The sequence below is a fragment of the Pongo abelii genome, chromosome 6 (assembly GCF_028885655.2).
Source record: "Pongo abelii isolate AG06213 chromosome 6, NHGRI_mPonAbe1-v2.0_pri, whole genome shotgun sequence".
Classification (NCBI taxonomy): Eukaryota; Metazoa; Chordata; class Mammalia; order Primates; family Hominidae; genus Pongo; species Pongo abelii.
This window is the reverse complement of record NC_071991.2, coordinates 72,556,613-72,582,097: the sequence shown is the minus strand read 5'-3', so window position 1 is coordinate 72,582,097 and position 25,485 is coordinate 72,556,613. Positions and strand designations below refer to the sequence as shown.

Here is a 25,485-nt window from a genome sequence, read left to right as displayed (position 1 = left end):
AAACTCAAATGTTTTTAGGAACTAGATAGGCAACATAAATCTGTGAAACAACTAGTCATAAAGGACTGGAAGTACAGAGGATTGTGAGCAAATTGACTATATATGTGGGCATTCAAATGTGTCGACCCTAAGGATGAGATTTAGAAAATGTGATTAAATATATAGTTTATTGAAATGCAAAGCTTAAGGATAGCCACCCAGAAAACACTGACTCCAAATGCATGGGGTCAGCATTTTAAAGTGGAGGAGTTAAAGTTTCACTGACAATAGGCAGAAACAGAGAAATTTTAGCAGGATTATGTAATTTTTTATATAAGACCAGTGTATACTGACAGTGATTTGATTGGTTACAGATTGCTATTAATACATTCCAAGGAAGAGTACTTTCTTACTCTGTGAGGAGTGGTGATCTGAGGGGGGTCTTACCTCTGGCACTCTTTGGTCTTCCTAATTATTTGCAGAAAAAAAGACAAAAGCTTGAGTGCATGCCTCAAGACTCAGGCCACATAGCCACATTCCTCTCAAAGTTCAAAATAATTTAAGGTTCCACCAGCTTTATATTTGAATTATTTAATTTCACAAATGCAATGTTTATATTAAATACTGTGCTGGCCAAATAAAATACTACTAGTTTGTGATGCCAAATTAATGAACAATTATTTAAATTTTTATTACCTGAAAAAGAAGAAAAAAATTACTACCAAATTTTATTTTCACTATACTCAAAAAAAAATACAGGGCATTTCTATCCTATGTATTAGAAAAATTACTGCTTTACTTCTTGCTCATATAGCTTTTTATACCTTTCAGATTGAAGAGGTTCCAGGAGAGTTCACACAGGATGATTTAGCAGAAGATGATGTCATGTTACTAGATGCTTGGGAACAGGTAAAACTACATTTTGTTCATAAGAAGAGAATGCATTTTTGGTTGGGAGAAGACAGAACTTGATTTGAGAAATGGTAAGTCTAGATATAAATGAGCCTAGAGATTTAGGCTGTATTTAAAAAACACATACACACATTTGGTAAAAAATGAAACTAATACATATGGCAAGTTGATTTCTTACTATGAAAATAATTCCAGAGCTACCGTCTTTGGCTTTACAGTTGTAGGCAAAAAACTTTTATTTTTCATTTATTTGTAAGTTACTCATTCCTAATTTGTTTATAATTCATTTAACTAATAAGTGCATTCGTGTGTACAGTGTCATGGGGGTACAATGCCATTGAGGAAACTGACATATTCAAAGTTTCTCTTGAAATTTGACAAGAAGTCATGGGTACCCCTCCCCTGGGGAAGAAACAGGCAGAATAGCTTTGAATCTACACAGTAAAATATGTTACTGTTTTATTTATCTTAATTTTCAAGGAAATTAATGGTGATTTGACATGCCACATCTGATAGGTTTTTAACCTCTATGTAAATTAACAGTGAAAGAGAAAAGTAAGTATATTATGAACTAAACTATATAGAACAAGTGTGAAATGCTTATCTGAATTAGGCCTAGTCGTAGAGTCAAGCACAGAGATTGTTCCTTTTAAGTTTGTTCCCAATTGATAAACCATTCAGTTATATCACACCCTAGCTTCTGATCTACAATGACCATGTTTGACTTGAGGGCCCAGGCTCAGATTCTTGCCAAGTGAACGGATTACTTATTTCTAGATGAGATTTTAATCTCCAGGTCAATAAAACATTCTTGTGTATTTAAGAATTAAAGAAGAATTACACTTCCTTATTCAGATATATATTTAATTTTTCTCATTTGTAGTCAACTCCTGTTTCTGTAATCATGGATACTTTTTAGAATATTTACCATGCCACATTTCATTTTTTAAAATCATACTTTTTATTTAAATTACCATGCTTTCATGATTTGTTCTATTCCCTGCACACAAATATTTCAGCACTTTCAGTATGAAATAGAATACAATCTAAATGTAACTGACCAAAATTGCTCTGCCACAGCGATTTTAAAGTGATTTCAAAAATAAGGTAATTCAGGAAATTTTTTTCAGCATTAAAGTACCCCCACCCACACACTTGACAAGGAGAAGGATATATACAGATTGTATAATTATATCAATTTTTTTAAAAAAATTGCTATTTAAATACTAAACATTATAGCATTTTTACCAACATCTTATAGGGAGGGCAAGCTACTAGAGGAGAAAAACACTAACATTAAATCAAAGGTTCCTAGAGGGAGTCTGGGATCACCCACAGACAAGCTCTACATGTGGTCCACATGTGGTCTCTTCCAGCCAAGATCCACATCTAGGAAATGGGGATAATGACTGTGTAAGGGCCAAGGGAAAATTTCCCCTTCACTGTCCAAAGGTTCACATAAAAATCAGTTGATAAAAGGCAGATTAATAGGAGAAAGGGCATACAAATATATTAATGTGCACAGGAGTCATACAGAATGCAAGAACTAAATAAATGGCTGGATGGTTGATGCTTTTGTACCATTTTGAAGTTACAGAAATAATGGGGGATTGAAGGATGCCAAAACTGGTTATGGGAGGGAGAGAAGAGGCCTGGCTAGGAAAGGTGGTCTTGTTATGGATAAAACCTCACATAAAGTATAGATGGTAAATGTTTCTTTCAGACCTTTAAGAGTGTGAGACTCTCAGTTAATCTTCCCTAGATCCCGAAAAGGGAAGGCCTCAGAGAAAGTCCGGCTGCACCACTGCAGATTCTCTACAGATGCAGATCTTCCCCTACAAAAGGCAGCTTTGCAGGGCTATCTCTGTTTGCAAGTCCTCTGAACAGCCATCTCGAAATATGTCAAAGAAGTGTATTCAGAGGTGAAATATTTTGGTTTCCTTCGACTGCTGTCACACCCTAGGGGGTGGATGAAAAAAAAAAATCCACCCAGACAATCTGTTTTTTTTGTGAAAGATCACTTTACAAACTAGAAAATGCCATGTAAACATAAAATATCCAAGTGTGAAATCTGAAGTGAAACTGGCTGGATGTAAATTTAGGTGTCTCCTGATAAGTGTGAACACTGGGAAAGTGATGGTACCTCTCTGGGCCACCGCCTCCACATCCCTAACTTCTGCGGATATTGTGAAGATTGAATGAGCAATGTGTGTGTGAAGCACTTTACACAGGGCCTAGCACTGAGTCAACATCCCAAAAATCATACATATTGTTATTGTTTCATTTTTCAGATATTTATTTGGATTGGCAAAGATGCTAATGAAGTTGAGAAAAAAGAATCTCTGAAGTCTGGTAAGCTCAATCGATGGACAATTATAGCAGTAACTGGGCACCATTATGACCGAGTGTCTGACTTGCTCTTTGCCACCATGTCTTACAAAAATACATTTCAAAATCAAGAAGTAGCTTAGCATTCCTCCTCAAAACTAAAGAGTAATGGGATTTTTTGAACTGGAGAATTTCCAAATGGGCACAAGAAAAAATATGTTTTGTTTTCTAATCTAGAATAGAATTATATCAATTTAACCTGAAAAACTTAAATTCATTTCAACCCTTGTTTTATTATGATAAGAGTAAAACCTCCATGACTGCGATAAGCCAGATTTTATAAACTTCCTTTTGACAATGCTGTTCTTTCTGGCACAATTTTGCTTTTACTGAAACGTATAACAATAATTATGCCACAAGGACAATTCCATAAAACTTGGAATTCTTTCAGGCATTAATGAGACTCGCATGTTGCCTTTCATGGCAGATGAGAGAAATCAAAAAGAAATTGTATTTGTCTACCTGGTCAATGGAAATTTAATTTATTACTTTCATTTGAAGAATTGTATTCAAAGAATTTTCATTTTCAATGTGGCCAATATTTATTTGTTCTTCTGGAAATTTAATTTATTACTTTTATTCGAAGAATTTTCAATCTGCAGTTACTTTAGTTTAACTCAAACTAACTGAATTTATATGTCTTTACAACTCTTTTTAGCCAAAATGTACCTTGAGACAGACCCTTCTGGAAGAGACAAGAGGACACCAATTGTCATCATAAAACAGGGCCATGAGCCACCCACGTTCACAGGCTGGTTCCTGGGCTGGGATTCCAGCAAGTGGTAAATTGGTGTTTGTAAAAAGCAAACAAACATTACAAGGCAGTTATCTCATTGCTGTTTTGGGAGAGGAACAAGAAAACCTTTTTGTTTATTTGTCTTTTGAAAATTAAGGCCGGGCGCGGTGGCTCACACCTGTAATCCCAGCATTTTGGGAGGCTGAGGCAGGCGGATCATTGGGGTCAGGATTTCGAGACCAGCCTGGCCAACATGGCGAAACCCTGCCTCTACTAAAAATACAAAAAAATTAGCTGGACATGGTGGTGCACGCCTGTAGTCTCTGCTACTTGGAAGGCTGAGACAGGAAAATTGCTTGAACCCAGGAGGCTGAGGTTGCAGTGAGCCAGGATTGCGCCACCACACTCCAGCCTGCGCAACAGACACTCTGTCTCAAAAAAAAAAAAAAAAAAGAAATTAACCTCAACCAAATGCCTATTTTTTAATGCTTAGTTTTGGCTTGAAATTCTTCTTAAACTGGAGTTTTCTTACGTTAATACATTAAAATAACCTGAAGGAAACTTTCGTTATGGGCCAATATTAGCTCTTATGGAAACTGATTTATATCTTTTTTATGACCTTTCAAAAGTAAAATACTATGCATAATCTAGAGAGATTTGTCAGATAGTAAATTTTATAATGCATTAGCCATTAGTCAAACTTGTTTTTTAACATGCCAGAGAAAAAGTTGTAATGCCTTGGAAGTTATTCTCTTTTCTATAGATTGTGTTCAAAAGATTTGTATACTTGCAATAAGGTTTATGTTAAGGTGGCTTTAACAATTGATTGCTATTTTCCTTCTTTAGTCAATGTGACTTTGATGCCATTAACTGCTAAGCGTTATTTTCTAAGAGGAATTTTATCTTTTTTAACCTTATTAAAAGCCTTTGAAAACACAGCTCTTTCATGACAAAATGAATTGTATTGTTATCCACTTAGATAGATAGATAGATAGATAGATAGATAGATAGATAGATAGACATTTGACAGTACATGTTTAATATCACAAAAGATACATACAGGAAAAACCTCACTAATGCTGTCTTTCATTATTAAAATACATCTCTTCGAAAGTTTTGTGTTAATGACATTTTATTCAAATTTGATGAGTTAATTACACTATTAATTTTAAGGTCAAATACATCTATGCATAAGTAGATTTGAGTTTAGTATTTCTTAATTCATCCTCAGGTGGTCAAAATTCAACAGCTGTTCATGGTCAGATCATTATGAAAATTTTAAAATATGAGATTGCATGCAAAACATAGGTCCCCAGAAAACAGGAGTTGAGACAGAATCTGGATCCCCAATAAAGTAGGAACTGAATTTGGTCATTGGATAGAGGACTGGGTAGTTGAGGAGGGGAAGGTACATTTCCATGGGAAGAAGAAATGAAGCAGGGAAGTGATCTGAGGAGTTCTTACCTTCTCTCTGGGGAAATGAAGGGCATATGTATTTCAAATTGGGTCCTGGCATGGAGAAGTGGGCCCAGTTTTATTATGGCCTAATGGTGAATGCTCCCATGAGATCCTGGAGCTTGCGTGGGAGGTAAGGAAGCAGAGAGAAGCTGTACTTCAAGGCACTATTCATTCAATAAATATTCATTAGACATCTATTCAGTATCAGGCACTCTTTCAGGCACTTTGGACTCAACATGAATGAAATAGACAAAATCTAAACTTTTATGGAGTTTATATTCTACAGAAGTGGCAAAAAAAACCCAAATCAACACATAGATATATTATAAAATACATTAGAAGATATGTGCTGTGGAGAAGAAAATACAGGGAAGGAGGCTAGGCAATACTAATAGGATGGTCAGGGGAGGTGTAGTTAAGTAGGTGATATCTAAACAGAGAATCGAGGCCAGGTGCGGTGGCTCACACCTGTAATCCCAGCACTTTGGGAGGCTGAGGCAGGCGAATCACTTGAGGTCAGGAGTTTGAGACCAGTCTGGACAACATGGTGAACTCCGTCTCTACTAAAAATACAAAAATTAGCCAGGCGTGGTGGCAGGTGCCGGTAATCCCAGCTACTCAGGAAGCTGAAGCAGGAGAATCGCTTGAACCTGGGAGGCAGAGGCTGCAGTGAGCTGAGATCACGCCATTGCACTCTAGCTTGGACAATAAGAGTGAAACTCTGTGTAAAAAAATAAATAAATAAAAATTAAAAAAAAAAAAAAGAATCGATAGTGAGTGGGGAGTGAACCTCAGGGTTACACCCAGGCCGAAGGAGTACCAACAGCAAAGGCCTTGAAAGGAAAGCATGCCTGGTAGAATGGGCTGAAGTCTAGAGAAACAGGGAGATTCCACAGGGTTCTCTTCCACTGTCACCACTGGACTAGAAAAAATTTCATCACAGCCTGAGATGTGAGAATACTACTTTTCCAAATCGCAAACCCAGGGAATCCGAGGCAGTGATGGTAACAAGACAGCAGCATCAGGCTGGGCGGTGGCTCACGCCTGTAATCCCAGCACTTTGGGAGGCCGAGGCGGGTGGATCACGAGGTCAGGAGATCGAGACCATCCTGGCTGACACAGTGAAACCCCATCTCTACTAAAAATACAAAAAATTAGCCGGGCGTGGTGGTGGGCACCTGTAGTCCCAGCTACTCGGGAGGCTGAGGCAGGAGAATGGCTTTAACCCGGGAGGCGGAGCTTGCAGTGAGCTGAGATCATGCCACTGCACTCCAGCCTGGGCAACAGAGTGAGACTCTGTCTCACAAAAAACAAAAACAAAAACAAAAACAAACAAACAAACAAACAAAAAACAGCATCAGCAGCACAAGTACTGTGGGGAGGAAGTACCTATGCCCATTGCTCAGCCTGACCAGTAGAGGTGAACACAAATTGTCAGCAACTACAGCTGCTATTGCAAGAACACTTATGAGCCCTATGGAGTTGGTATTTTAATTTCACACCTAAAGCTGATGTGGCTTGAAGAAACATCTGCAACACAAGCAAAATCCATATAAAACAAAAACAAAACCTACTTCTAAAAAGGTGAACGTTTGCGGGATTAAAGAAAATTATTCTAGAGAGTGTTCCATTGTTCAATGATACTGTGTAGTCTTAAAACTCAAATTACATGTAATTCCTTATAGAAATTAGTCCTTTGGAATTGAAATGCAGTTTCATACAGCCTAATTAATAAATAGAAACGTTTTATAATTACTTTCTTTTTTTTCTTTGGTGGAGCTAATACTTACTAATTTTTAATATGAAATATTAGATTTATTTCTTCTCTGCTTTTACTCATGGATTTTGGGGATCAGAAACCAAAACAAATATATTTAGCCTCAGCTACCAGTGCTTTATGGACCCTTTCTTGCCCCAAACAATATAGTACACTCCTAGTTGTGTGAAATTTGTGACTAATCAACAAAAAATATATATATATGTAAATGAATCCAGAAAAATCAAGCACTAATTAGAAATAATTAATCTAGTAAGAAATAATAAGCTGGGCACAGTGGTATGTGCCTGTAGTCCCAGCTACTTGGGAGACTGAGGCGAGAGGAAGTTTAAGGCTGTAGTGAGCTATGATAGCAACTGTGAATAGCCACAGTACTCCAGCCTGGGCAACACAGTGAGATTCCATCTCTACAAAAACAAAAATAAAAATAATTTTAAAAAGAGTAGTACATCTCAAGAATTAAAATAAAGAATCAAGTTATGGCATTACTTTGAGCAAACAACCAGGAAACATAGTACCCAGGTAAAGTCAACAATTGTTTTATGGCCTTAGCTATCATTTGTTTGCTTTGTTTTGCAAGATAATCAGTAAACTGGCTTCAAAACAATTTCTGGACTGTATAGGTTATTCAGAGGGATATAATTCTAATCAAAATGAAGAAAAGAATAATAGTATTCACTATATATACAGGATGGGTGTGTTGTAATTTTTTAAATATATTTTCAAAAATTGTCTGCCTTGCTCTGTTGTCTTATTTTCTCTTCACTATGTTAACTCCCCTTTTAATTTTAAAGACTTGTGTTAGATTTTTTAAAGTATGACATGTATTATACATATTCTCTAAAATTTTTTTTTCTATTTAATACCAACTGAGCTTATTGTGCTACCTAAAACATTCATGATGCAATGCTTTGGTCTTAAAGGAAAAACAAATGAAAAGTTGGATCCACATCTTACTAAATGTGCCTGGATAAATTCCATGTAGTTCACAAATTTTCACGTGAAAATGAAACCATGAACATAATGGAAGAATACATGGAATCACGTTGGAATAGGGAAATCATCTCACAGTAGCTTACAGAATAAGAAGAAAATCAGCAAAAATCTAAAAGACTTGAACAATACTTTCAACCAACTTAACCGATTTGATGTTTACTGAACACCACCAATAACACCAGCATGTATATTTGTTTTTTAAGGGAACTTAAAATATTTACCAAGATAGAAAATATTCTAGGCCATAAAACAAATGCCAACAAATTAAAAAGATGAAATCGTACAAACTGTGCCTCTAATCACAATGGAACTAATTGAGAAGTCAAAGATATCTGGCAAGTCCCCAAATATTTGGGTGAAAGAAGAAATCACAAGAGAAATTAGAATTTTTTTAAAAGGAAATTTATAGCATTAAATGCTTACATTAAATAAATAAAAAGCCCTCAAATCAATAATCTAAGTTCTTACCTTATGAAACTGAAAGATGACAAATTATACCCAAAATAAGCAGAGAAAAGGGAATGCTAATAGATTTTTTTAAAAACGGTTCTTCTGAATCATAAAATGATAAAATTCTAGCCAGACTAATAAGAAAACAGTGGGGAAACATAAATTACTAATATCAAGATTAAGAAGGATGCCACCACTGATCTTATGGACATTAAAATATATAAGAGAAATAATTTATGCCAATAAACTTGACATTGATGAAATAGATTCCTTGGGAGGCAGAAACTGCTAAAGCTAACTCAAGAAGAAATGGATAGATAATCTAAGTAGGAATATGCACATGCATGTGCACACACACACACACACACAAAGAAATCAAATTAATGCTAGTAGTTTGTGAGGCCAAGGCAGGTGGATCACTTGAGCCCAGGAATTTGAGACCAGCCTAGGCAACATGGCAAAACCTCATCTCAACAAAAAATACAAAAATTAGCTGGGCATGGTGGTGAGTGCCTGTGGTTCCAGCTACTTGGGAGGCTGTGGTGGGAGGATCACTTGAGCCCAGGAGGTGGAGGTTGCAGTGAGCCAAGATTGCACCACTGCACTCCAGCCTGGGCAACAGAGCGAGACGCTGTCTCAAAAAAGAAAGAAAGAAAATAAAAAAGAAATTATAGTCAAACTTTTCTTTCTTGAGACTCCGGGATTTTCCTCTGTTGCCCAGACTGGAGTACAGTGTCGCAATCACAGGTCACTGCAGCCTGGACCCCATGGGCTCAAGTAATCCTCCCACCTCAGCTTCCCAAGTAGCTGGGACTCACAGGGACATGCCACCATACCTGGCTAGTTTGTTTTTAGGTTTTGCAGAGATGAGGCCTTGCTATGTTGCCCATGCTGTTCTGGAACTCCTGGGCTCAAGTGATCCTCCCTCCTCAGCCTCCCAAAGTGCTGAGATTTCAAGTGTGAGCCACAGTGCCTGGTCTAAATATCTCCTCACGGAGAAAAATCCAGGCCGATTTGTGCTTCACTGTGACTTCTGTTAAACATTTAAGAAAGTTTACCGCAGATTGGGAGGAAAAAACACATTTAAGACAGTAATAAAACCAGTATCCCTCATAACATAGATGTAAAAGTATTAAAAGTTTATCAAATTGAATCCAGCAATTTATAACTGGGTTTTATCCCAGGAGTTCATTTTAACATTTAAAAATTAATAACTTTCCATATTAACAGACTAAAAACCATTTGAACATCTGAATAGATATAGAAAAGCAGTTGATAAAATTCTGCAACCATTCATAGTAAAAATTCTCAGCAAAGTAGGAATAGAATGGAGGGTCTTCCATCTTAAAAAGAGTATCTACAAAAACTATACAGTTGACAGCATACTTCAGAATGGAAAATTAAATGTTTTGCACTAAGATCTGGAACAAGAGATGGATGTTTGTTCTCATCTCTTCTATTCCGTACTTTGCTGGAGGTCCTAACGTGTCTAACAAGGCAGTTTCTCAACCTTGGCACTATACACATATAAATAATTCTTTATTTCGTGGGGCTGCCTGTTCATTATAGAATGTTTAGTAACATTGCTGGCCTCTGTTTGGCAGATACCAGTGGCATCCTCCTCTCCCAAGACCCTCTCCCTTGGTTTGTGTCCACTTCTTCCATCTTTAAAGCCAGCAAAATAGCATCTTCAAAATCTGTGTCTTCCTATCTGGCCTCTGTTTCTGTTGGTTACATCCCCTTCTCTGTCTCTGATTCTCCTGCCTCCCTCCCTCACTTATAAGAATGCTTTTGCTTATGTTGTCCAATGGTCCAGTGGATTATTGAGCCATCAGATAATGCAGGATAATCTCCTCCATCTCAAGATCCTTAATTTAATCACATCTGCAAAGTCCTTTTTTTGGCATGTAAAGTAACATTCACAGATCCTAGACATCTTTGTCACAATATGTAGACATATTTGGTGGGATGCTATTCTGCCTGGGTAAAAAGGTGTACGGTGAAGCTAGTATTCTAGTCAGTTGGTATATTGGGTAAAAGCTGATACCTTGAAAAGCTGGTCAATATTCCCACTCTCTTCCATTAACTCTACCATCAGCCTAGACCTCTGTCTATCTGTCTATCTATGTACCTATCTATCTATCTATCTATCTATTTATCTATCAATGTATTTATTTATTGAGACAGGATCCCACTCAGTTTCCCAGGCCAAAGTGCAGTGGTGTGCTCAGGGCTCACTGCAGCCTTGACCTCCCCAGACTTAGGTGATTCTCCCACCTCAGCCTCCTAAGTAGCTGGGACCACAGGTGTGCACAACCACTACTGGTTAATTTTTGTATTTTTTTTTGTAGAGACAGGGTTTCATCATGTTGTCCAGGCTGGTCTTGAACTACTGGCCTCAAGTGATCCTCCTGCTTCGGCCTCCCAAAGTGCTGGGATTATAGGCATGAACCATTGCACTGGCCTCCTCATTTCTAAAATAGAAAATAATTGGACCAGGCATAGTGGCTCATGCCTATAGTCCTAGCACTTTGGGAGGCCGAGGCAGGAGGATCACTTGAGCTCAGGAGTTTGAGACTAACCTGGGTAACATGGCGAAGCCACATCTCTACAAAAAATACAAAACTTAGCCAAATGTGGTGGTGCGTACCTGTGGTCTCAGCTACTTGGGAGGCTGAGAGGAGAGGATCCCTTGAGCCTGGGAGGTGGAGGTTGCAGTGAGCCATGATCATGCTGCTGTACTCCAGCCTGGGCAACAGTCAGATACTGTCTCAAAAAAAAAAAATAAATAAAATAAAATAAATAGCAACTGGGGGAAAATATAGTCAATATTTCCTCTCTTTCATAATCCTTGAAAAATGTCTGTTCTTGTTTCAATCTAACAATCTTTCATACTTGGGCAGAAAAAAAAAACTCACATATTGAGCTCATATAAGGTTATTGTTGTCTACACAATTACAGTAACACTACCTGAAATTCAAAAGTATGTGTGGGACAATTACGGAAACAAGAGAGTGCATAGGATATTTCAGCTGAGTTAAACCAAAAACAAAATATTTTAAACTAAGGATCTAATTTCATAAGATTACCTTGAGCTTTGGATTTTGAGAGTGGTATTTTTCTATTCTCAGTTACAGGATATCTATAGATGTTATGTATTTTACAATCCAGGAAGGACATCGCTGGAAAGATAACATTCTCAGCAGGTTATCAGTCAGGGTTAGCCAATAGGCTTCTAATGGTACATAATGTTTAACCCAGATTTGATAAAGAGAAATCATTATTTTGAGATTTCAACTTCTGAATATAAATGTGCTTCAAAAAAGGTCATGTTTTATAAGGTCAAGTATTATTTCACGTGAACTTTTATGGAGGGCACCAGAGTGAACATTTATTTTACAGTCCTTGAATCAGCTGCTTATTTGTGTCTGCATTCTATTCTTCCCTTTGTAATGTCTCAGGCTCCAAGAGGTCATCAGTAACTCAGAACAAAAAACTTACATAATGCCTAACTGGCCTCTCTAAAATCCATACATGGATGATTTCTATGATGACATTCCTAAAGAGAATAGGTCACCATCAAACATAGTTATAAATATTTGCCAAGGAATTTCATAAATTATATGGGAGCAAATCAGCTCATATTTCAGCACCAAAACTGCCACAAGCCCAGAAGAATGTGTAGGCAGAAATGGTCACCGAATAGTGATTCCCCAAATTTTAATGAAAAAAGTTAACAACAAAAAAACCCTGAAAATTATGTCCTATTTCCTAATAAGGATTACAGGTATTCCATAGCTTGCAAAAATATGACATGCTTCTAAAAGTTTGAGCTTTATGGGTTTTTAAAAAAATGTATTTTATACTCATTGGATTTTAAGGTAATAATTAAGTGAAACCAAAAAGAAAGAGCATAATTTCATTCAATTATCCAGGCATGGCTTTTCTCCCCTCAGAAGAGTAAACTTTCAAGTAAGTCTTGGTGGAACCAGATTCTTTCCCGGGTATTCCCAAGATGACACCTAATAGCCAAATATAACTGACAGATTACTGATGCTGTTGGAGTTCCATTGCTTTGTCTGAAAGCAGTGTGGTTGATTCCAATAGCGATGTAATACTAGAGAACACTGCATGGCGTCTTGTTAGGTCCTTTAATTAAAAGACCTTCGGAATAATCTTGGCTCCACTGTTATTATTTGGGCCAGATATACTAGGTGAACCACTTCATTGTAGTTTCTCTAATGGTTAAGCATGTATTTTGCCTGCCTACTCACCTCACAGTCTTTCACGGAGGAGTATGAATGCTGGGAAAGAAACAAGCACAGCTGCTGGAAGTCAGGAGGAATTAGTTCAGCTGCTACCCCCAGCTAAGCCAGCTGAAAAGAGAAGGAAGACATGAACAAGAGCATGGCACAGTCTCAGAATATACAGAATATGATGAAGACAGAGAAACTTTCTGAACAAAACCAAATTAAACCAACACGTCAAAAAGTGTATATGATGAAGAAAGGAGTTATAAGCGTAAATGTTCAGCTACTCATGGAAACGTTCTGAAAAACTCAAAAGGGGTGAGGAGGTAGTGGGAAAAACTCAATGATTGCCCAAAATAAATAATAAATAAAACAAGAATGCTGGTGAGGGTAGGGTGATGGTGAAAAAAATTGAATGCCAGAAACTATTGCTAGTTTGTAGTACTTTGCGCTTGATGAGGTTTATTATATATGCAGAGGTGAGAAGTGAAAAATAGGATGAAAAACACCTGTGTAGAAGTTAGGGGAAACTCCTTCAAAACATAAAGACAAATTTATCTCTTATAATAATATTATAAGATATTATAATAATATATTAATATAATAATATAATATAATAATAATATATCTTATAATAATATATCTCTTATAATAATATTATATCAGACTGATAAAACAGTCTGATAAATTTTAAATATGATGAACATATTTAAAAATATGAAATATAGATCAAAAATGTATAATTTTTATGTTATCTAGGAGCTAAAACTATTGTTTCTGAATATGCATGCCATTCTTCCCAACAGATGTGAAAAATCTGCTAAATGATCTCCATTATCCGTTCTTCTCTTTTCTCTTTTAGTAATAGAAACCCTGCCTGCATATCATAATAGGTCACATTCCCTGGCAGTTAAAGTGTGGTCATCTGACTAAATTCAGGCCAATGACACACAAGCAGAAGTTCTATGAGTTATGAGGGCAGATTTCTTGTCACCTTCTTAAAAAGGAAGCTCTTTGTCCTCCACTTGTCTATTCCTTTCCCACTGGCTGAGAAATGATGAGAGCTAGAATAGCCACTTTGAGGCCAGCGATGGAAACCACACATAGCAGATGGCAGAGCTTCCCTATTATGACTTGATGTGCTCATGTTAGGACTGATAGGCAAGGACACGCTTATTCCATTTTATTGAATAAAGTGTTGCATGGCGAAGAAAAATAAATTTGTAAAGATTGATAAACAAAAAGAAAGAATATTCTACCTTGTTTGAGTCAGTGCATTTCAGAATCTCATTGTTAAGCAGTTTAGTCTGTACCCTAATTAATATAAAAACTATTATCAGAAGTGGGATATTCCTTAAAAATGTCCTAGTTCTGCCTTAATTGTAGACTTGCTGAGAGTGAGTAAATAGATTTTGTGAGCTGGGAGGCCAGTCATCCCTTCTATGATAAAACATTAAGTAAAATTTTTAATAGTAGTTACAAAGCCTATATTTCCTGGAAAAGGGGTTTGGAAAATTCAGGATATTAATGTGTATTGGCTGTTCCTTGCTGCTCTTAGCAATGTGCTATCAGACAGAGGGTAAGGCAGGCAAAAATTAATCAATTTAATGCAGAGATGAAGGGATATAATCCTGCTCTATTATCAGCAGATGGCAAGCAATCTAAATTGAGGGACTAGTAACTGGGAAAACTCAACTGTTTCTATAAACAAAATAACAGTAGTTAAGTTGTTACTCAGGACCTTGCTCAAGAGCCTTCCCTTATGTGTTTGCAACCAAAAATAGAGACCAATGCAAACACAAAATCAGATTAAGGATGTTGTTTCCCCACCATTGTAGCTGCTATTAATTCAACGGAGAGAGTGACAATAGCATTGTAAGGCTTATAGTCAGATAAAGCCTTTTTGGTTTCTTTGATATACAACTGCCTGGAAACAAATAGATCAGGAGTCAACTATGGTTTTGAGCATACTGCATTCCAAAAAACTTGCAAACCTAGTTTACAAAGGCATGTGATTGTCTAATCATAAAGCATCGCCTAAGACTTTAACCCTGAATCAGCAGAAAGTTAAGAAACTTATGCTGTATTCAGCTCAAAACCTAGAATTGCTTGGCCATTATCACATCTAAAGTAGAAAAGAAGCTATGCCTTCCAACATTCACTGTAGATGTGCCCCAAAGGATTGTGGACAGGGAACAATTTCCCTAAGGGCAAAGCCAAGAGATCAAAAAGACAATGGACAGGGGAGTATCCCAGGGAGCAGAGCCAAGTTCAAGTAAGTTAATGATATCAAGCTACTTACTGGCAAGTAGCCAATAGAGAATCTTAGCAATTTTTGTCCTGCAAGGTTTCAGCAAAGCTACAGAAAAGTGAGTTTTTATGTTTTCCATTCTTCCCTTTTCCAAGTAATAATTTTTATCGCAGTTACCCTGATTCCATTCCATTCCATTCCATTCTATCGTATTCTATTATTTCATTCTATTTTATTTCCAATATGCCATTGTATATCAGTATATACTGATACACTGAGTGGCAGTTACATTATCTACCAGTCTATATAGGTCATTGAAAAAGAAGAAACTACATTAGAACCCATGGAAAGAACTTTGCCTCATGTAGAGATTCTAGATTCTTAGCCAAAAGCTCAGAATTGTTGGGCCCTAAAGGATGAACAATGTAGGGTCCAACAATTCATCCCACATGAATTTTTTTCATCCTTCATGTGGGATGAAAAAACTAAAGAGACAACTGACTTACCACACAAATGGGCTATGGTAGAAGCTAATGTCCCTTAGTATTGAATATCTCTATTTTTTTTTAATCATAGAATTCACTGATATTTTAGCAGATAATGTGGCCATCCAGGCAGGCATGAGATTTCTCAGCCTTACTTCAACTTGATTATGACCATGTGATCCAACTCTAACATTTGCCTAAAGGAACATTTACCTAAAAAGGCATTTTCTTGCTATGGCAGTGTAACCTGAATAAATATAGCACTAGTCCTGCATGCAACAAAAATGATGTAAGTAGACATTTAACATTTCTAGGAATGTAATTGAGTGAAAAATAATTTTTAAAAATATTTATAAATATCTTCTGAGTCAAGCTTAATATTTTTTGAAGGATAATGAGAATAAAATGATTTAATAAGTAGTACTTTTTCACAACATTAGTAAAGGGCAAGGTGAGTGGCCCAGGGTACACTGTATTTGATGATGTTTCTCTAGTTTAGCCAGTGGTTTTTCTCATTTCCAATTTATAGCACAGGCCTAGGCATATAGTAGGGTCTCAGTTAATATTTATTGAATGGCAATATCAAAAATGAGATCAGCAGCAAGATGATAAGGCAGAATAAAAGTTGCTAAGTGCCTAAAATGATTATTCAGTTTTGTTGCAGAGTTTTAACCTGCCCAAAAGATGGAAAGAGAAGAACATAAGCATAATTTCTGAATGTATCACAGCAAAGATGCATGTACCCATGAAGCATAAAATTAAAAATATGATACATTCACTACATGAAAATATGACATACGGTTGTTCTTCAGTATCCACGGGAGATTGGCTCGAGGACCCCCATGGATAACAACATCCTTGAATGCTCAAGTCGCTTATATAAAATGGTGTAGTATTTGCATAAAACCTATAGCATTCTCCTGTATACTCTTAAGTCATCTCTGCATTACTTATAATACTTAATACAGTGTAAATGCTGTGTAAATAGTTGTTATACTATATTGGTTTTTTATTTGCATTATTTTTGTATTGTTGTATTGTTATTTTATTGTTTTTTCCCCAAATAGTTTTGATCCGCAGATGTAGAACCCACAGATATGATAAATCCACTGTATCTAGTACCCAAAACAGATGAGTAACTTAGAAATTAATATGTAATACATACAGCTAACATTATAGCTACATAAGGAATTCCTTTCACTGAAAAGAAACTCTTACAAATCAATGAGTCAGCAACCCAATAGAAAAATGGCCAAAAGACACGAATAAAAGTTCACAGAAAAGAATGAAAATGACCAGTAAATAATGTAAAGATAGTCTAAGATACTCTTAATTAAATAAATTCACAATAAAATAATCATATTTTTATCTATCTACCAGATTAGCAAATGTTAAAATATTAAAATGTTAGTGGTCATCAAAGTGTAGGGTTACAGGTTCACCCATAAACTATTAATAGGTGTATAGACTGGTCAAAACTTTTTGATCCATAGCACAGTATTACTTTTGTAAACATACACATAAAATATTATATGTTTGCCAAACATATGTACTAATCTAAAACCAAACACATTAGACTGGGTACATGTGGAGAAAGAGATACAGGTGTTCCCTAGCAAGTTAATATGCTTGCGTCTCTTCAAACTGATATATTGGCATATTTATCTAATATTTAATCAGAAGAAAGAAAGAACAGAAAGACCCAGGAAGCCTACTGTTAGTAGAGGTCAGCCTCATCTTTTCTCTCTGATTCAAGAAATTCGTACTCAACTCAGTCAAACAGAAGTCCTGCATTTACCTCTTGGTGCTGGAGAGCCTGGTGAGCCATTTAGATCCTCTGTATTTTCTCAAGCACAATCCTCAGTCTTCTCATCTCATCTTAGGTAGCTCATCAAATAATGTTTCCCACCATTTATTTCTAGCAGTTCTGGTAAAGAGAATGGCCTTCACATTGTATTTTGAATAATGTTTTGGCCTCCGGTAATGATTAGGAACACACTATAAGCATAAAGCATCTGTCCACTTAACTCATTATTCAGTCATGAAGCAATTCTTGTCCCAATCATTCTCCAAAGCTATATACTGTGAATTTATACTGTTGTGTAGTGACGCAAGCCCTTTTGCTGAAAAAATAAGTAGATAATTACTTTGAACTGAAAGGAAAACACTGAACATTTATTTTAAACCTAATTGATTTGAACTGGACTTGAATTTAAAAGCCTACAAATGCCCCGCGTATGTAGAATTATCATTCATTCCACTGTGTTCTTTGCTCTTGGATAAAACGGACAACTCAGAGGAAAATACTGGCTTATAAATGCACTTCACAAAAACTGATAGAAAAGTAGCCATTAAACCTGTAAAAAGGCGGGGCGCAGTGGCTGAGGCCTGTAATCCCAGCACTTTGAGAGGCCAAGGAGGGTGGATCACGAGGCCAGGAGTCCGAGACCAGCCTGACCAACATAGTGAAACCCCGTCTCTACTAAAAATACAAAAAATTAGCTGAGCGTAGTGGCGGGCGCCTATAATCCTAGCTACTCGGAAGGCTGAGGCAAGAGAATCGCTTGAACCCGGGGAGGCGGAAGTTGGAGCGAACCGAGTCGCGCCACCGCACTCCAGCCTGGGTGACGGTGAGAGGTAGGAGGAAGAAAAAAAAACCTGTAAAAAGTGGCTCAACTTTAATATTTATTCATTAGGAAATGACTAAAATCAAATATTTTACTTGGTAATGCCAAGTAAAAATAGAGGAGAAGGAGGTACTGAAACTGGAGCTTACATCCGCTACTGGGGAAGTATAAATTGATACAATGGGTTTGAACGGTTTTTGTACTTTCTACTAAAATGAACATACACATATCCTATAATCCAGAAATCCCACTCCATGGTATATACCCAACAAAAATGCATACATGTGTGTACTAAAGGATATAATATGATTTTTTTTTTTTTTTTGAGACAGGGTCTCACTCTGTTGCCCAGGCTGGAGTACAGTAGTGATCTCTGCTCACTGCAGCCTCTGCCTCCTGGGCTCAAGCAATCCTCCCACCTCAGTCTCCTGAGGAGCTGGGACTATAGGTGCATGCCACCACACCCAGCTAATTTTTTGTGTAGAGATGGGGTTTTGCCATGTTGTCCAGGCTGGTCTTGAACTCCTAGACTCAGGAAATCCACCTGCCTTGGCCTCCCAAAGTGCTGGGATTACAGGCATGAGCCACTGCACCTGGACACGAATTTTTAAGTTACATATATATGTATTATATATATGTATGTATATGTATATATATATATTTGCATTAGCAAAAAAACAAAGATATTGTTTAGCAGTTTCCTTGTATAATGCAATCAGTGGCAGACAAATCAGAGGTATTATTTTCCCTTGGGCCTTTGCAGCCTGTGTTGTTTTTTTCTTCTTCATATTGATGTGAAAAGCAGCCAAGTATTATTTGACAATATCAGTCCCTTATTAAGATGTTATTTCTAGTTTGTAATTGACTATGGCATTTGCATGCATTTCATCATGTCTCCATTTCTTCAGAATGATAATTTCTAATATACTTTTCTCCTAATATAGGAATAAGAATTCAGTAGTCATATTTCCTGTTGCCTATAAAAAATTGATGCTTTAATTTAGTTAACATGACAAACTCCATCTTATTTAGAGAGATTATTTTTAATGTTATTATAATAAAAATGACACCTTTACTAAAAATGTCTCATCATAAATTGTTTTCCATTATTTCTGTGCTGATTGGAAACAATACTGAATTAAAATATCCCTGCAAGTTTACTATGACTCAATCTAAGGTTTTAATAATTCATGAAATAAAACTAATGTTGATGTTATCCAAATCATTCTGGCTAATGCCAACTTCTAGGTAAACAGTAAACAAGAATGAGCAAATTTGAGTTTTCCTAATTATTTGACATTGTCATTAGCTTGTGATCCTTAGATGGAATATATTTTGCCAGATCTCACCTCCCAGGGAACTGATGAGCTTTAACTGAAATAGTAGTGAGAATGATAGAGCAGGGCCCTTAACTCCTTAGAAAGGTCAAAGGAAGAGGTGAATGTGGGCAGGGTTTCACTGGAGTATTGACACACCAAAGATGCTATGTAGGTGAAAATCTCTCCTGACGCATTCCCTTTCCGACAAACCTGAGCCTGGATTCTTCAGTAACACAATACCTTCTGAGAAACAATGTTGTTCCACATTTTAGAGTTTTGGCATGCATAATGGAGTTTATGGCAGAGTTCAGAGGATACAATGAAATAAGAAAGGGAGGCAACTGAAGTTGTTTGATTATCTCCATTATTTTGAAGGAGCCAGGTGTTTGGGGAACCTGGTCATACAGAAAGGTGATGCCAAGACTCTCTTGTATGATCTTCCTCTCTAGCTTGGGGCTGCACCCTCTGCTGTGGGAAGGAGTCCTCAAGGTATTGATATACATCCTATCATTTATTTTAGATACAGATAGCATTAGAGTTTATCAGTAAAGTTGGGCAACTCATGGAATATTACGAGTAGAAATTGTAATTGCTGTAGAATGTATAGTGTTCTGAATGGCTATTGTATTTTCCAGCCTACAAATTCAGAGGGGTGAAAGTAGGCAATGACACCACTATTTATGTTTTTTGTTGTTGTCGTTTGTTTTTGTTTTGTTTTGAGATGGAGTCTTGCACTGTCGCCCAGGCTGGAGTACAGTGGCACGATCTCTGCTCACTGCAACCTCTGCCTCCCAGGTTCAAGCGATTCTCCTGCCTCAGCCTCCTGAGTAGCTGGGATTACAGGCGCCCGCCACCATGCCTGGCTAATTTTTTGTATTTTTAAGTAAAGACGGGGTTTTGCCATGTTGGCCAGGCTGGTCTTGAACTCCTCACCTCGTGATCCACCCTCCTCTGCCTTCCAAAGTGCTGGGATTACAGACATGGGCCACGGCGCCCGGCCCTATTTATGTTTTTTAAAAGCACCATTTACCACCCATTTGTCTATGGACTTAATCTATGTCTCTATGAGCTGGTAAACAATAGACAGGTAAATACAGACTTGGCTGTATTTGAACAGCACCTTCAAAAACCAGAAGCCAGAAATCAGGTAGCTAGATTTGTCCATGAAAGCAGGAGATTCCCTTAACTGGTGATGCCTGAAGTTGGGATAAAGAGTCTTCCAAACATCATGTGCCATTTTGGCATGGATATCTAAAGCCACCATGATGGCTTTATATTAATGAAGGAAATAAGTCTCAGGATAAGTATATCCATGGTCATCCAGGGGAAGAAAATGGTGTACATAACTTATATACTATATTTAACCCAGAGACAGATATCACAGGTAAACATAGTGCAAATCACTGTCCCTAGTCTGAGCCATATTTAGTGTCGTGAAAGAGCCACAGTGGCTGGCTAAAATGGCACAATGGCAAATCCTGACCATGGACTGCCCTGTGCAAAATAACTAGCTCCCCACTTTACACAGAGTACACACCATGTCAGGCCTCTGAGCCCAAGCTAAGCCATCATATCCCCTGTGACCTGCACATGTACATCCAGCTGGCCTGAAGCAATTGAAGATCCACAAAAGAAGTGAAAATAGCCTTAACTGATGACATTCCACCATTGTGATGTGTTTCTGCCCCATACTAACTGATCAATGTACTTTGTAATCTCCCCCACCCTTAAAAAGTTTGTTTGTAATCTCCCCTACCCTTAAGAAGGTTCTTTGTACTTCTTTCCACCCTTGAGAATGTACTTTGTGAGATCCACCCCCTGCCTGCAAAACATTGCTCCTAACTCCACCACCTATCCCAAAACCTATAAGAACTAATGATAATCCCATCACCCTTTGCTGACTCTCTTTTCGGACTCAGCCTGCCTGCACCCAGGTGAAATAAACAGTCTTGTTGCTCACCCAAAGCCTGTTTGGTGATCTCTTCACATGGACGCGTGTGACATTTGGTGCCGAAGACCCCCGTCAGAGGGACTCCTTTGGGAGACCAGTCCCCTGTCCTCACCCTCACTCCGTGAAGAGATCCACCTACGACCTCAGGTCCTCAGACCAACCAGCCCAAGGAACATCTCACCAATTTCAAATCGGGTAAGCGGTCTTTTCACTCTCTCCTCCAGCCTCTCTCGCTACCCTTCAATCTCCCTGTCCTTCCAATTCCAGTTCTTTTGCCTCTCTAGTGGTGACAAAGGAGACACATTTTATTCGTGGACCCAAAACTCCAGCTCTGGTCACAGACTCAGGAAGACAGTCTTCCCTTGGTGTTTAATCACGGTGGGGACGCCTGCCTGATGATTCACCCACATTCCACTGGTGTCTGATTACCGCAGGGATGCCTGTTTTGGTCATTCACCGACATTCCCTCAGTGGCAAGTCAATTGCAGGGACGCCTGCTTTGGCTGCTCACCCACATTGCAGCCCAGGGCTGCTCCCCACCCCGCTTCTCCATGTCTCTACCTTTCTCTTTAAACTTACTTCCTTCACTATGGGCAAGCTTCCACCCTCCATTCCCCAATCTTCTCCCTTAGCCTGTGTTCTTAAAAACCTAAAACCCCTTCGACTCACACCTGACCTAAAACCTAAATGCCTTATTTTCTTCTGCAATACCGCTTGGCCCCAATACAAACTCGACAATAGTTCCAAGTAGCCAGAAAACGGCACTTTTGATTTCTCCATTTTACAAGACCTGGATGATTTTTGTCAAAAAATTGGCAAATGGTCTGAGGTGCCTGATGTCCAGGCATTCTTTTACACATCGGTTCCTCCCTAGTCTCTGTTCCCAATGTGACTCGTCCCAAATCTTTCTTCTTTCTCTCCTGTCTGTTCCTTCAGTCTCCACCCCAACTTCTGAGTCCTCTGAATCCTCCTTTTCTATGGAATCGTCTGACCTCTCCCCTCCTCCCCAGGCTGCTCCTCTCCGGGCCTAGCCGGGTCCCAATCCTTCCTCAGCCTCCGATCCCCCACTCTATAATCCTTTTATCACCTCTCCTCCTCACACCCGGTCCGGCTTACAGTTTCTTTCCTAGACTAGCTCTCTCCCACCTCCCCAACAATTTCCTCTTAAAAAGGTGGCTGGAGCTAAAGGCATAGTCAAGGTTAATGCTCCTTTTTCTTTATCTGACCTCTCCCAAATCTGTTAGCATTTAGGCTCTTTTTCATCAAATATAAAAACCCAGCCAGTCCATGGCCCATTTGGCAACAACCCTTAGACACTTTACCGCCCTAGACCCGTAGGGGCCAGAAGGCTGTCTTATTCTCAATATACATTTTATTACCCAACCCACTCCTGACTTTAAAAAAGCTCCAGAAATTAGATTCTGGCCCTCAAACCCCACAACAGGACTTAATTAACCTCACCTTCAAGGTGTACAATAATAGAGTAGAGGCAGCCAAGTGGCAATGTATTTCTGAGTTGCAATTCCTTGCCTCCACTGTGAGACAAACCCCAGCCACATCTCCAGCACACAAGAACTCCAAATGCCTGATCCGCAGCTGCCAGGGGTTCCTCCAAGACCTCCTTCCCCAGGAGCTTGCTTCAAGTGCCAGAAATCTGGCCACTGGGCCAAGGAATGCCCGCAGCCCGGGATTCCTTCTAAGCCATGTCCCATCTGTGCGGGACCCCACTGGAAATCGGACTGTCCAACCTGGCAGCCACTCCCAGAGCCCCTGGAACTCTGGCTCAAGGCTCTCTGACTGACTCCTTCCCAGATCTGCTCGGCTTAGTGGCTGAAGACTGACACTGCCCGATCGCTTCGGAAGCCTACAGGACCACCACAGATGCTTTGGGTAACTCTTACACTGGAGGGTAAGTCCGTCTCCTTCTTAATCAATACGGAGGCTACCCACTCCACATTACCTTCTTTTCAAGGGCGTGTTTCCCTTAAAACACTATTGTGGGTATTGACGGCCAGGCATCTAAATGTCTTAAAACTCCCCAACTCTGGTGCCAACTTGGACAACATTCTTTTGTGCATTCTTTTTTAGTTATCCCCACCTGCCCAGCTCCCTTATTAGGTCAAGATACTTTAACCAAATTATCTGCTTCCCTGACTATTCCTGGGCTACAGCCACACCTCATTACCACCCTTTTCCCCAGTTCAAAGCCTCCTTTGAATCCTCCCCTTGTATCTCCCCACCTTAATCTGCAAGTATAGGACACCTCTACTCCCTCCTTGGAGACCGATCATGCACCCCTTACCATCCCATTAAAATCTAATCACCCTTACCCCACCACACTTTAAAAGGATTAAAGCCCATTATCACTCACCTGTTACAGCATGGCTTTTTAAAGCCATAAATTCTCCTTACAATTCCCCCAATTTACCTGTCCAAAAACATTCAGACAGGTCTTATAGGTTAGTTCAGGATCTGCACTTTTCAACCAAAGTTGTTTTGCCTATCCACCCTGTGGTGCCCAACCTGTACACTCTTTTGTCCTCAATACCTTCCTCCACAACTCGCTATTCCATTCTTGATCTTAAAGATGCTTTTTCACTATTCCCCTACACCCCTGGTCCCAGCCTCTCTTTGCTTTTACCTAGACGGACCCTGACACCCATCAGTCCCAGCAGCTTTCCTGGGCTGTACTGCCGCAAGGCTTCAGGGACAGCCCTCATTACTTCAGCCAAGCTCTTTCTCATGATTTACTTTCTTTCCACCCGTCTGCTTCTCACCTTATTCAATATATTCATGACCTTCTATTTTGTAGCCCCTCCTTTGAATCTTCTCAAGAAGACACCTTCCTGCTCCTTCAACATTTATTCTCCAAGGGATATCGGGTATCCCCCTCCAAAGCTCAAATTTCTTCTCCATCCATTACCTACCTCGGCATAATTCTTCATAAAAACACACATGCTCTCCCTGCCGATCGTGTCTGACTGATCTCTCAAACCCCAACCCCTTCTACAGAACAGCTCCTTTCATTCCTGGGCATGGTTGGATACTTTCATCTTTAGATACCTGGTTTTGCCATCCTAATAAAACTATTATGTAAATTCACAAAAGGAAACCTAGCTGACCCCATATATCCTAAATCCTTTCCCCATTCCTCTTTCTGTTCCTTGAAGACAGCTTTAGAGAGTGCTCCCACACTAGATCTCCCTAACTCATTCCAACCCTTTTTCATTACACACAGCTAAAGTGCAGGGCTGTGCAGTCAAAATTCTTACACAAGAGCCAGACCATGCCCTGCAGCCTTTTTGTCCAAACAACTTAACCTTACTGTTTTAGGCTGGCCCCCACCCCCATGACTGTCTCTCTCTAATCCACCCGACATTCATTCCATTTCCCCATATTTCCTTCTTTCCTGTTCCTCACCCTGATCACACTTGGTTTATTGTTGGCAGTTCCACCAGGCCTAATCGCCACACACCAGCAAAGGCAGGCTATGCTATAGTATCTTCCACATCTATCACTGAGGCTACCGCTCTGCCCCCCTCCACTACCTCTCAGCAAGCCAAATGCATTGCCTTAACTCGAGCCCTCACTCCTGCAAAAGGACTACGCATCAATATTTATACTGACTCTAAATATGCCTTCCATATCCTGCACCAGCATACTGTTATATGGGCAAAAATAAATTTCCTCATTATGCAAGAGTCCTCCACCATTAATTCCTCTTTAATAAAAACTCTTCTTAAAACCACTTTACTTCCAAAGGAAGCTGGAGTCGTTCACTGCAAAGGCCATCAAAAGGCATCAGGTCCCATCACTCAGGGCAATGCTTATGCTGATAAGGTAGCTAAAGAAGCAGCTAGTGTTCCAACTTCTGTCCCTCATGGCATGGCCAGTTTTTCTCCTTCT

General features: G+C 38.8%; 1 protein-coding gene and 1 long non-coding RNA gene across 2 annotated transcripts in view; both read left to right on the top strand.

Moving 5' to 3' along the window:
• SCIN (scinderin) overlaps window positions 1–4,953 on the top strand; it is a 78,345-nt gene extending 73,392 nt beyond the window's left edge. Inside the window, exons 14-16 of the mRNA XM_002818193.6 lie at window positions 811–888; window positions 3,183–3,243; window positions 3,938–4,953. Coding sequence (XP_002818239.1) covers window positions 811–888; window positions 3,183–3,243; window positions 3,938–4,065 — 267 coding nt within the window. The 3' untranslated portion in view covers window positions 4,066–4,953. The remainder of the gene's footprint in view (window positions 1–810; window positions 889–3,182; window positions 3,244–3,937) is intronic.
• Window positions 4,954–20,932: 15,979 nt separating this feature from the next.
• On the top strand, window positions 20,933–24,568 carry LOC134761771 (uncharacterized). Its single transcript, XR_010140871.1, has 3 exons — window positions 20,933–21,774; window positions 23,392–23,488; window positions 24,392–24,568. It is a non-coding gene; the product is annotated as an uncharacterized LOC134761771 (long non-coding RNA).
• The last annotated feature ends 917 nt before the right edge of the window (window positions 24,569–25,485 follow it).